The 12,371-nt window shown below is 47.4% G+C and overlaps 1 protein-coding gene across 4 annotated transcripts in view; it reads left to right on the top strand.

Annotated features, from left to right (window-relative positions):
* The window catches only part of SLC9A8 (solute carrier family 9 member A8), a 72,073-nt gene that overhangs the window by 27,919 nt on the left and 31,783 nt on the right, over positions 1-12,371 (top strand). For all 4 annotated transcript variants that reach the window (XR_003967557.1, XM_030309425.1, XM_030309426.1 and 1 more), the window contains 3 exons: positions 4,311-4,412; positions 5,526-5,560; positions 10,967-11,110. Coding sequence is in view for 3 of the 4 variants with exons in the window: in XM_030309425.1 (XP_030165285.1) it covers positions 4,311-4,412; positions 5,526-5,560; positions 10,967-11,110 (281 nt within the window). In the remaining variant the exon portion in view is untranslated. The remainder of the gene's footprint in view (positions 1-4,310; positions 4,413-5,525; positions 5,561-10,966; positions 11,111-12,371) is intronic.

Below are 12,371 nucleotides of genomic sequence, written 5' to 3'. Positions count from 1 at the left end.
GTTACTCTGCTCATTCTTGGCTCCTCAGCCTAGAGAGCGGCCTCACCGGCCCTTGCCCACTTCCCCGCCTCGCCCCAGCATTTCTGGTCTCTGCCCTCCAGCTTCCAGTGGGACTCATTCTGCCTGGGCGGGAGCTTCTCACTTTTAAGCCAGTTTGTGTGTATGTGGGGGGTGGGGGAGGGGTGTCTTTTTCTTGACGTTTTAAGTTTATTTATTTTTGAGACAGAGAGGGAGAGCACACGCGTGCACGCCCACACCTGTGCGAGAGCAGGGGGGAGGCAGAGAGAGATGGGGTGGGGGGGAATCCCAAGCAGGCTCCATGCTGTCAGCACAGAGCCCAGTGTGGGGCTTGATCCTGTGCACTGTGAGATCATGACCTGAGCCAAATCAAGAGTCAGATGCTCAACTAACTGAGCCACCCAGGTGCCCCTCTTTAAATGTACTTAAGTTTTAGGGGCGCCTGGGTGGCTCAGTCGGTTGGGCTTCCGACTTCAGCTCTGGTCATGATCTCGTGGTTCGTGAGTTCAAGCCCCGCGTTGGGGTCTGTGCTGATGGCTCGGAGCTTGGAGCCTGCTTCAGATTCTGTCTCTGTCTCTCTGTCCCTCCCCTACTCACTCTCTGTCTCTCTGTCTCTCTCTCAAATGTAATAAATAAATAAATAAATAAATAAATAAATAAATAAATGTACTTCAGTTTTAAAATAAAAAAGTGACTCAACTTAAAATATTAGTAATACATCAGTTATTTTGTGAATGTGATTAAAAATTGTGAAGGTTGGAAAGTTTGGCCTACCCTTCGACAGAGGAAAAGAGCCTGGACTTTAGAGCCAGAGAGACATAGGTCTAATCATGCACTGCCTCCTACAGGTGTCTTTTGGGTAGAGTCAAAATTAAAAACAAAAAAATCCCCCAAACCCTACCTCCTGGGTTGTTTGAAGGTTTGCACAAAATGAAAGAATGTATGCAGAGCATGACCCACCACATTAAATAATCAATGGTGTTCCGTGTTGTTGTTAACATCATCTATTATTAATATGACCACTGTCATTATTGATAACTTAGTAAATGAGTTAAATTTAGTCATGAGAGTTTTGTTAAAACATACTAATTAAATCTTTAGTTTTCCACCTGGATACTAAAACATAAATATTTTAAACTGTTCAGTCCAGGGGCACCTGGGGGGCTCAGTCAGTTGAGCGTCCGACTTCAGCTCAGGTCATGATCTCACGGTCTGTGAGTTCGAGCCCCACATCAGGCTCTGTGCTGACAGCTCAGAGCCTGGTGCCTGTTTCAGATTCTGTGTCTCCCTCTCTCTCTGACCCTCCCCTGTTCATGCTCTTTCTCGGTCTCAAAAATAAATAAACGTTAAAAAAAATTTTTTTTTTTTTAAAAAGGAACAGGCAAGAAGAAATTAAAAGTCAGTGTCTTTCACACTTTCATTTTATAAACAAATCTTAAAAGAACTATATGCAGATAAAAGAAAATATTTCAAAACAATGTGAAGTGGGAGTGCCCGGGTGGCTCAGTCAGTTAAGTATCCTACTCTTGATTTCCACTCAGGTCATGGCGTCAGCCATGAGATTGCGTCGGGCTCCGTGCTGACAGCCGGAGCCTGCTTGGGAGTCTCTCTCTCATTCTCTCTCTCTCTCTCTCTCAGAATAAATAAACATTTTTTTAAATAAAATTTTTTTTAATTTAAAAAACAATGCTGAGGAAGTTGATTTGATCTTTGCTTAAAAACATGACACTGTGATATTATATTAGAGCATATAAAATTTTTATTTCTAATTTTTTGCAGGGAGGGAGATAAACTTGTTCAAAATTTGAGGAAAATAATAGTTTCTTAGAAAGACATTTGTGTGAAGATGGCTTTCCAGCAGGAAATGTGACAATTTATGTGAAATGGACTAATGTGAGTTAGAAATGTGAATTCAGAGTCTTCTGTCTGTTCTCCCCAAAGAAGATAGGAAGTCAACTTTGAATGTTTTTAATATTGCTGTATTTGTTGATGTAAGTTTGAACTTGGAATAAAAATTTCAGTAAGATTCCCATCACTTAATATGCATTAGATAGGCAGCTATTGGTTCTTTAAAATTATTAATATCATATAAAGAATAGGACATTAGTTATGTCAAAGAGAAACAGATAAATTTGCTCAGCGTAACAAAGGGAACTTCTTTTAGTGTGGTAACTTGAATTTGGGTAAATTTTCAATATCCAGATTAATATTAACCAGCTACATAAATTGTATTAGCATTAGATTCCTATAAACAGATCAAGACTTAATTTAATCTATTTTAATCTATTTTTAACAACAAAAATAAATTAGCTCTTTGCAGAGAAAACTCCTAGATGAAAGCCTTTGGTTTAGAAAAAACAAATCATTGTGTTTGCCCTGAATATTTTAAAGTTTTTTGTGTGCTAAAGATTGATAAACCAGACAAAATAATTGAATGTTAGATTATGGGCAGCCACATCAAAATTGCAACAAAAGAAGCAAAAAAGGTTCCTGAAGGAGATAGGCTTGGTGGGGCCGTTGGTGTTGAGGTGAGGACATAACTTTTGAAGTGAGCTTTAAAGTAGCAGTTCCTGTTGTCTGTGGCTTGACAGTTAAGTAGAAAATGGGATTCCCTGTCTATGCCCACAATCAGGTATTGAGGTTCCTCGGTATTGTTCCTAAGTGGAGTCCACAGGATTCTAATAAATAGCTTAATTTTTTTTAATTTTACGGAAATTTGAAAGATTTACCATGCTACCAGGACGCAAATATATTCTCTTAAATGCTGTGAAGTATAGATGGAAATATTTTTTATCCGTCGTATTTGATGAGGATACTAATAGAGTAAAATAAAGTTATTTAAGGGGCACCTGGCTGGCTCAGTCAGAGGGGCGTGCGACTCCTGATCTTGGGGTCTTGAGTTCAAGTCTCACGTTGCATGTAGAAATTACTTAAATAAGTAAACTTTAGATAGATAGACAGATGGATAGATAGCAAGCCCTGGACAGCAAACAGGAGTTTTTGATCATATAACGTATTATCTTGACATACTTTGTAATAATTCACCTTTTCTGGGGCGCCTGGTTGCCTCAGTTGGTGGAGTGCACAACTCTTGGTCTCACAGTTGTCTGTTCAAGCCCACATTGGGTATAGAGATTACTTTAAAATCTTTAAAAAGAATTAGGCACCTTTTCTTTATTAATTAAAAAATTATAATTGTATAAATTTTGGACTTTGATCAGATGTGAAACACAGTTAATTCCTTCAGTACCTATTAATTATCTTCTATCTGACGGGCATTATGCCAGTAACTATGTTATATAACAGCAGACCAGGTCACCGCCTCCTCCACTGAGCTTATAGCTTAGTGGGACAGACAGACCTCAGTCAAATAGTTACATAAATGAATATAAGATTTTGGGCATGGGGCACCTGGGTGGCTCAGTTGGTTAAGGCGTCTGACTTCGGCTTAGATCATGATCTCATGGTTCATGAGTTGGAGCCCCCCCCATTGGGCCCTGTGCTGATGACTCAGAGCCTGGATTCTGTGTCTTCCTCTCTCTTTGCCCTCCCCTGCTCGCTCTCTCTCTCTCCCTCTTTCAAAAATAAATAAGCATTAATAATAATAATAATAATAATAATAATAATAAAAGATTTTGGCCATGTACCAGGAGAGGGTCATTGTGCACTGAGAGCATAGGATAGGATTTGCCCTGGCTAAAAGATCAGAGCAGGCCTCCTTCAGGAAGAGTCAAGCTATCCTCAGATCTTAAGATGATTCGGGTTCGCCAAGCAAGGAGAAAGGAAGAGTGGTCCAAGCCCAGGAAGCATAATGTGTTCTAAGAACCATAAGCTACCAGTGTGACCAGAACCCAGAGAACAAAGGGGAGGTGTGAGGCCTTCACAGGGAGTCGAACCATCCAGGCTTTGGTTGGGTTTTGAGTGGAAGTGGGAGGTCAGGGTGGAGGCATCATAATCAGGCTTGGCTTTTCCAAAGCTCATTCTGGAAGCCCTTGAAGAGCTAGAGGGGGAGGGGCCCCGCTGGTTCGGGCAGTTCCTAGCAGCAGTCCAGGGTGAGGTGATGGCGGCTTGCACGAGGGCCCCATCGATGTGAATGACTCGGGGAAGGTCACACCATGACAGCTGGCTCTGCGTTAGGCGTGGGGGTGAGGGAGGACTGCCAGGTCTCCAGCCAAACCAGGTAGGCGGCGGTGTCCTTTGCAGAGAATCAGAGGTCTGGGTGGGGGATGCGTGCCTTCACTGACTGGACCGGCTTCCCTAATCAGTCCTCTCATTTCTGCTTTTTCAAACAGGGTAACTTCTTTCAAAATATTGGTTCCATCACCCTGTTTGCTGTCTTCGGTACGGCAATTTCCGCTTTTGTAGTAGGTGGAGGAATTTATTTTCTGGGTCAGGTAAGAAAAACATCTTTGAAAAATCCTGAAAATCTTACGTTCTTAGAGATAGTGCAGGGGGATGGGGTAGGGACAGACACCTCGTGGGGCCTGTGTTTCATGTTCAAGGTAAACACTGTCCTGGAAGGAAATCCAAACTCATATGAGGCACAGTAAAAGCATGCTGAAATTGTTTCTAAGTGTCCTCGAAGAGCTTTGGTGTCTGGAATTGAGTGGATCTTCTCCATCAGACCCAAAAGTATTTGATCTTACCTGCAGACCAATAATTTAAGACCTAATACTAAAATTAAAGCAGAATATATACCATCAAGGTCTTTAGATTATAACAGTATTAGTTGTGTTCTCAGGTAAATGGAATCAAAGTTAAATACTGTGTCTCACTAAAAATTTGCATTTTAAAAATCAAACTCGATTCTGAATATGTTCACTCAATTCTAAGCTGTCCACCTATAGAATTGTATACTCCGGATTTTCCACTATTGCTAAACCAATTCCCAGTGTCATCAATTGGATGTTCTGTACTTTGAGTTCAAATTAATTTGAATTAATTTAAACCAAACCTACCCAGAAAGGTAACATGTATACTTTTGTACTCTGCATGTGTATGCACGTCATAGTTCTTTTCTTTTATGGTTACTTGCACAAAGTTTGCCTGCCCCCGTTCTGTGGACTGAGGGTCAGAGTCGGGCATCTGGGTGACCAGCAGGCCTCTCGTGTGTGTCAGATGTGTTTGCTTCTGTTGGTGGCTGTCGGCCAAAGCCCACTGCATCTGATTGTCCCCTGAACTGCTGCCACAGTGGCACCAGAATAGATGTGTCTGTCATGCAACCTTCACTGCTCAGCTTCTAGTAGCAGATGGGAATAAACTTCAGAAAACTATACTTAATTTGGCTTGAAAAGGTAGCGTTCTTTTCTGTACTTTTGTTGTATAATGATTGAATGCATGCTTAAACTGAAACTTAGGAGTTTTCTTTATGTTTCAAGTGGTTTGGGGACTGAAGATTAATGTCCTTATTAGTTTCTAATAAAGCACTAATGGACATTTTAATCTTCTTGGCTGTTCTCCAGGGGTTTTTTTTTTGTGTCTATGTGTTTGTGTGTTTTATTTTACAGGCTGATGTAATCTCTAAACTCAACATGACAGACAGGTAAATCTTTCATACTGTCACCCCCGTGTGACTACTTTTCAAACTGGGGATAGTTTTCTCCACCTTGATTCCTGGGTGCGGTATTTCTCTATTCTGTCTCTCTTTTTGTTTTGCGGATGATTTCTGCTGAATTAACCTGTGGCTCAGAAATTAATCACAACCATATTGTGGAATTTTGAATATCTCTAGTCAGAGCATTGCTGATTGGAATAATTGATTTATTTTAAGCCTTGGAGGGAATATCTCTGGTCAGTTAACTGCACCCCGTCCCCAACACCACTCACTGCCTCTTGCATTATCCAGAATCATCTTCACCTAATTTCTGAGTCTTTTCAGTGGCCACAGTGGAAAGTTGTCCTCTTGATAGATTCGGGATGGAGGGGGGAGTGAGGTGTGTATCTTTACTCTGGGGTTCCCACCAAGCCAGGCGTGGGGTAGGGTGCGGGGAGCAGGCAGGGCCAAGGTCTCCACTGTGCATATCTTCCTCAGTCTGAAGCTACTCCAGTGAGCACTCAGAGTTGCCAAGAGCCCAGCTCAGGAATTTCCTTCATCAACTTAGCAAGAAGCAACCGAGGCCTCTGTCTCCTGGATGGTACCAGATCCAGTGCTAAGAAAGTGCACAAGCAGAGTGAGGCCTGGTTTCGTCCCCTCCCTGGGAAGTCTGGCGAATGTACAGCCTTGGTCTGTGTTTCTGCACCATGAGTGCTTGCCTTTGTGGCCTGGCTGGGGGCTAGGAAGCAGGGCTCTCCTGTCAGGCCGGTCAGAGCCGTCAGTCTTCAGCAACTTGGGGACTAGAATCTCGAAGCCATTTTCACGGGAAGTGTGCCTCTGAGAACAGCCAGTGCAATCTCCTCTTCCCCCAGGGACATAAATTTTGGAGCTTTTGTTGTAAGATAGTCTTGTTATATAAACAAGTAGCAAAAATCACATTCTTATTCTATAAGGAGCTAGAAATAAAGCAGCACTGAGGCCCCGCATTTTGTAAGTATTTTGCAAGTGAAGAGAACTGCCCCGTACCTAGTCATACAAAGGAAGATGTCACAGCATTCAGTCCTTCAACCTGTTCTGGAGCAACTGGTTAGAGATACAGAAATGCTTGATAAATTCTTGTGAAACAGAATTAAACCGATGTTTGTTGGGAGGTTCAGGGAGAGAGGAGTAAAAGAATTGTCCCTTAGACAAGCAGAATAAGCCAGGTAGGGATTCTCTCTCGATGTGCAGGCACTTCCTTTCCTGTTAGAAAGTGACCTTCCCGCAGACTGGGAGTGCTCTGGGGAAAATTAGCCAGCAGTTGCAAACCCGCAGCCACAGGGCCTGGCCAAGCACTTACCAGAGGGAACTTCCAGGTGTCTGGGGGTGGCCGCGGTGGGGATCTGAAGCGTGCACCCTGTCTGAAAGGGACAGCCACTTCTCAGCTCTACCTGGTCATCGCCATGTGGGAATGCAGGCACAGAATTACTGGATGTTAACAACATTTTTTTTTTTTTTTTCAAAAGAGGCCAGGTTTCTAGATTTTAATTAGGGAATTTCCTACTTTTTTTTTTAATTTTTTTAATACTTATTTATTTCTGAGACAGAGAGAGACAGAGCATGAGTGGGGGAGGGGCAGAGAGAGAGGGAGACACAGAATCCGAAGCAGGCTCCGGGCTCCGAGCCGTCAGCACAGGGCCCGACGCGGGGCTCGAACTCACAGACCGTGAGATTACCTGAGCTGAAGTCGGACGCTTAACCGACTGAGCCACCCGGGCACCCCAGGAATTTCCTAGTTTTTAAATGTTGACAACTTACTTTTTTTTAAGTTTATTTATTTATTTTGAGAGAGAAAGAGAGACCTGTGCATGAGAGGGGCAGAGAGACAGAGAGAGGGAGAGAGAGAGAGAATTCCAAGCAGGCCATGTGCTGTCAGTGTGCAGAGCCCAACGCGGGGCTCGAACTAACTCACAAACCTGCGAGACCCTGACCCGAGCCAAAGCCAAGGGTCAGACACCCAACTGACTGAGCCACCCAGGTGCCCCAAAAGCTGACAACTTATAATCAGTTTTTCAAAACACCACTTAGGTCAAACATAAGACCCACAGACCTCTGCACAATAGAAAACATAAAAATAACTTTGTTAAACAGAGGATTGTATTGTAGAGACGTTTCTGCTGGAGAGAGATGTCACTTGTAGATACATCTGAGTCCCTTCTCCACCTCAGTCTGTTTCCTTTTCGCTTGGTTGGTGTTGCTATCTCTTTTGAGATGATAGAATAAATCAAGAAAACACACTTCTCAGTTGAACTTGTAGCTACTGACCTTTTAGAGGACGAGCCACGAAAGAGGGTGAGGCAGCAACTCACGCCACAGCGAAATGACTCCTCTGACCTCTCAATGAATCAGGCTGTTCATACTTCAGTACTCCAGGAAAACTCTGCCCCAGTACAGATCCCCAGCCCAAGCTGAGTGTGTTAGATGATTTCTGCAAAGCATTGCCCCCCAACTGTTTATATGAAAATTCCAAACACAGAAAAGGTAAAGCATGTGCAGTTCACGCCCAAAAGACCACCAGCTGGGTTCTGCGATGACTGTGTCACTGAATTTGCTTTAGCACAGATCTTTCCATCCGTCCATCCCTCTAGTTGGTCTTTTAGCTCCTGCTCTGGCTTCAGTTCAGGTTCCCACAGGGACCGTGACAAAGAACATCAACCAGGCCTCTTTTAGCAAAACTGACACCCAACACAACTAGTTTTAGCAAAAAACCAAAAAACAAAAAAGGTTGTTGGCTTATAGAACTGAAGGGTCCTGGAGTGATGGCTTCTGGCCTGACAGCCTCCAGGACTCTCTCACTTTGTCTCCGTTCTTCCTGACGGGCTTCATCCTCGGACACACTTGCCCCGCGTGGCAGCACTGGTGGCTCTGGGCTCACCACCCCCCCCCCCTCGCTTTAGCAACGCCGCCCAAGGGGCCAACCTGATTCCCAGTGGCCTGGTAAAATGCCCAGTGATGGCCCTCTCTGACCAAACTCGGGTCCCCGCCCACTCCGAGAGCCCCACACAACTATACGGGTGGAGGGTCAGAGAGGTGTGGCTCCCCAAATGGAAGTTGGGGTGCTTGTTACCAAAACCGGGGGTGTGGATGCTGAGCACAGAGAACCATAGCTGCTTGGCCGCACTGTCCTCAGAAATGGAGGAAAGGGACCAACCGAGCCGCACAAAGTCGGCACCTGACACAGGAGCCACCAAAGGCTCCCAGGTTCCTCCTCCGTCACCTCCCTCTCTCCTTCGGAGTATCCTTTTCAGACGTTGTTCTTCCTGAGGCCCGTGGCGATTTACCCTGGGTGAGGAGAGGGAATCAAAGACAAAGGAAGAGTACCAGCTCTGTGTCCGGGCTGCAGCAGGAGGGCCTCAAGGCCGGGCTGCCCACAGAACAGGGCCCCTCGGGTTGGCAGCCGTTCGGTGGTGCTGCCTGTCCTTCTCTCCCTGGCCTTCCTCTTCCCTCCCTCCCTCCCTCCCTCCCGCCTGCCTTCCACAAATTCCTCTGGGCCGTGCTCAGTACAGATCCTGAGAATGTACCCATGACTAAAACATAGTGCCCACCTGCTTGGCACTCACAGTGAGGGCAAGAGGCAGGTGACATGTGTCAGCCTCGGTGAGAACAGGGCAAGTCTCGAACTGAGCTCTGGACTGGGACTGTCTTTCGGGGTCCGCCCCTCAGCTTGGGACCCAGCTGTCCTTGAGGTGAGCAGGCTGTCCCACACGAGTCCGCATTAATTCAACACAGGGAGCTGCCCGGGAAACCAGCATGCCAGATGACCGACTTACAAAGCAGGCTACGGCTGGCAAGGCAGCCAGGCGGCTCGTCCCCCCGGCTCTGCTCACCCCGAGCCTGGGCTCACGTGACTGTGCAGAGCGGCTGAGCGTGGGCAGGCCCACCACCACGCTGGGCGAGTAGCTCCCCCTTCCCTTCCAGGCTGCGAGCTTGGTGAGGACATGAAACAGAGGCGGATGGTCTCTGGCTTACATCTCTCCCCGGGTCTGTCCCCTTGAGAGCCCCTGTTTTGTCTTACGTGGTGGAAGGGGGCAGACCTAATCTGTCTGCTGATCTAGAAAGGAAGAGCCAGGCACGGCATGTGGCATTGAGGGGATCGCAAGGCCTGCAAGGACTCCCAAAGGGTAGAAAGAAACAGGCAGAGAGGATAAGTCATCCAGACTCCTGGGGAGGCCCATGGGGCCCTGCCTCACTTGCCAGCCTCTGACATCTGCCGCTGCCTCTCACGGGGCCGCTGCCACACTCACCGGCTTCTCGGGCCGCCAAGTTTGCCCCCACCTCAGAGGGAGCTTGCTGCTGTCTCTGTCCCCAGATCCTGACTTGGCCATCTGCTTCCTGTCATGTAGGCCCTTGTTTAAGTAAGTGTCATCTCTTCAGAGAAGCCTTTTCGGACCATCCGCTGTGAGTGGCCCACCCCCTGCCACCCACCAGATCACTCTGATCTCCCGTGTAACGCTTGCCATTTTTCCAAACTGGCCTTAGTCTCTGGATGTTGCTGTAACCAGTGTCTCGGTGAGGAGCACGGACTTGGGGCCAGGCGGCCCGTGTTTGGATCCTGGGTCTTGCCACTTCTCAGCTGTCTGACCTTGGGCAAGTTGCTTACCCTCATTGTCCCTCCACCTGCGCTATGTAACCGTGGTGGTAATGGTACCGCCTCACGTGGTTGCCGTGTGGCGCGCTGAGTTCCTAGATGTCAAGGGCTCGGAACAGTGCCTGGGACGCGGCAAGCGCCACACGAAGGTTTGCTGTCATTACGGCCTCAGTGCCTGCAACATGCCAGGCAACTAATACCTCTTTGTCGGAGGTAGTTACACCTTCCTGGGCACTGTTGGGGAAGCCCCTGGCCCGGAGGGAGGCAGCCCTGGTGTTGGCGTCCCCCAGCCCAGCCTCCCATCCCCTCGAGGCACGGCAGAGTTGCCGCTGCCTTCGGCACTTTCTTAGATGCTGCAAGTCTGAGTCGAGGCTGTGGTCGGTCACAGGGGGCACTCTAGTGGCCTGGTGGCAAGGGGAGAAGCAGAGGTCACACCCAGGAGTTCGTGGGGCCTGTGGGTGAGGCCCCCCTGAGCCGTCATGCTTCCAGCTGCTCTGACAAAGAGCTAGGCTGGGATGTCTGTAACGCCCATCTATCTGTCACCGGTCAGATAAAGTCTTGGTACTTCGGTGGAAACCAGGCCGTTTCTAGCAAAGGCTTGTGGAGCGGGCCTTTCACCGCCCCACCCACGGTGTTACAAGTGGGGAAAATACACCACCTTCTGGAGTTACTTCAGCCCCAGTGTGTATTAGTACGTTAGACCACATGCAGTCTTGGCTTGGATGGTTTATATGTGGACTATGGGACAAGCACTGCAGAATTACCCCTTCTTTTCCTCTTCTTTGCAGCTTTGCGTTTGGCTCCCTGATTTCGGCTGTGGATCCAGTGGCCACCATTGCTATTTTCAATGCACTTCACGTGGACCCAGTGCTCAACATGCTGGTGTTTGGAGAGAGTATTCTCAACGACGCCGTCTCCATTGTCCTGACCAAGTGAGTGTCCTTTCTTCAAGGACGGCACTGAAGGTCCTTGTAGCAAGGGGACAGGTATTTCCATGCAGTCCTTGTCGTCTGGGTGGGGGGTTCGCTCGCTTCTCTGTCTTCTGTCCCGAGAAGCCCTGTCACCCCCGGCAGAACTGTCAAGGTCCCGGCTGATTCGAGGAGAGCCCGCCTTCTAGGACCCACCTGGCAGCAGTGGTTTCAAGTCCACCTTCTTGGCAGACCCCTGGGGGTGCTTATTAGCCAGAGCCCTCCCAGGCCCCACCCTCACAGCTTCTGATTCATTTGTTTTGGGGTAGGTCCCAAGAACTTAGGCTTTTGGGAGTTTGTTTTGTTTTGTCTTAGAGAGAGAAGGCTCGAGTGAGCAAGGGGGCAGAGAGAGAGAGAGAGAGAGAGAGAGAGAGAGAGAGAGAATCCCATGAGGGGCAGAGAGAGGTGGGGAAAGAGAAACCCGCCCAAGCTCCTCACTGTGAGCTCGGAGCCCAGAGCGGGGCTCGAGCTCAGGGTGAGGGAGCAGCCAGTTGAGGGATATGGGTGTTGGGACAGCTTTGGTGCAGACGAAAGCAGTAAACGGAGGCCCTGCTCTCCCACTTAGGAGCTGTCGCAGGTCACCTTCCCGGTTCACAGCCGTAAAATAAGCTAGTGATGCTGACAGGCGTGTCCCACCTCGAGATGCTGTTGTGTGAAAGCTACCTGGGAAACTAAATTTTTTTCGCGTGTTCATTGGCATTACTGCCCTTGTTGATAGGACCTGAGAAATTGTAGATGAATCATAAAATGTCAAGAAGCCATTGAGAAAGAGAAATGAAACGAACTTAAGACCGTCTCAGATGCATTTATTGGACTCAGGGCTGTTTGTCTTGAACTGTGTCTTTTGTGGCGTTCATTAGCACGTATGGGCAGGAGACCCAAACAGTTTTACCAAAAACAGAGAAGGCACAAAGCGGTTGGAGAAAACAGCCCTGGACAGTGTTTCCCAGATGAGCTAAGAGAATTTTAGGAGTCCGTCCGTGTTCCGCTCAAGAATAGAATCTCCGTTATCTGAACACTGGCTTGTTTCCTTTGTTAAGGGATTCCTTGCTAAGCACAACCACTCTGTAGTAGCTAGCATTTTCTTGAAAGCTTTATTAGAGGTTACATTTAGAATTTTTACGTTAGAATAAAATGACATTTTTGTAGTGGAAGGAACCCAGGGTTTGGAATCAGGCTGACCCGGGTTCAAGCCCCAGTGATGCCACTGATAGCCGTGCGACCC

The sequence above is a fragment of the Lynx canadensis genome, chromosome A3 (assembly GCF_007474595.2).
Source record: "Lynx canadensis isolate LIC74 chromosome A3, mLynCan4.pri.v2, whole genome shotgun sequence".
NCBI lineage: Eukaryota > Metazoa > Chordata > Mammalia > Carnivora > Felidae > Lynx > Lynx canadensis.
The sequence above is the reverse complement of the archived record's forward strand: the minus strand, read 5'-3'. Positions and strand labels throughout refer to the sequence as shown.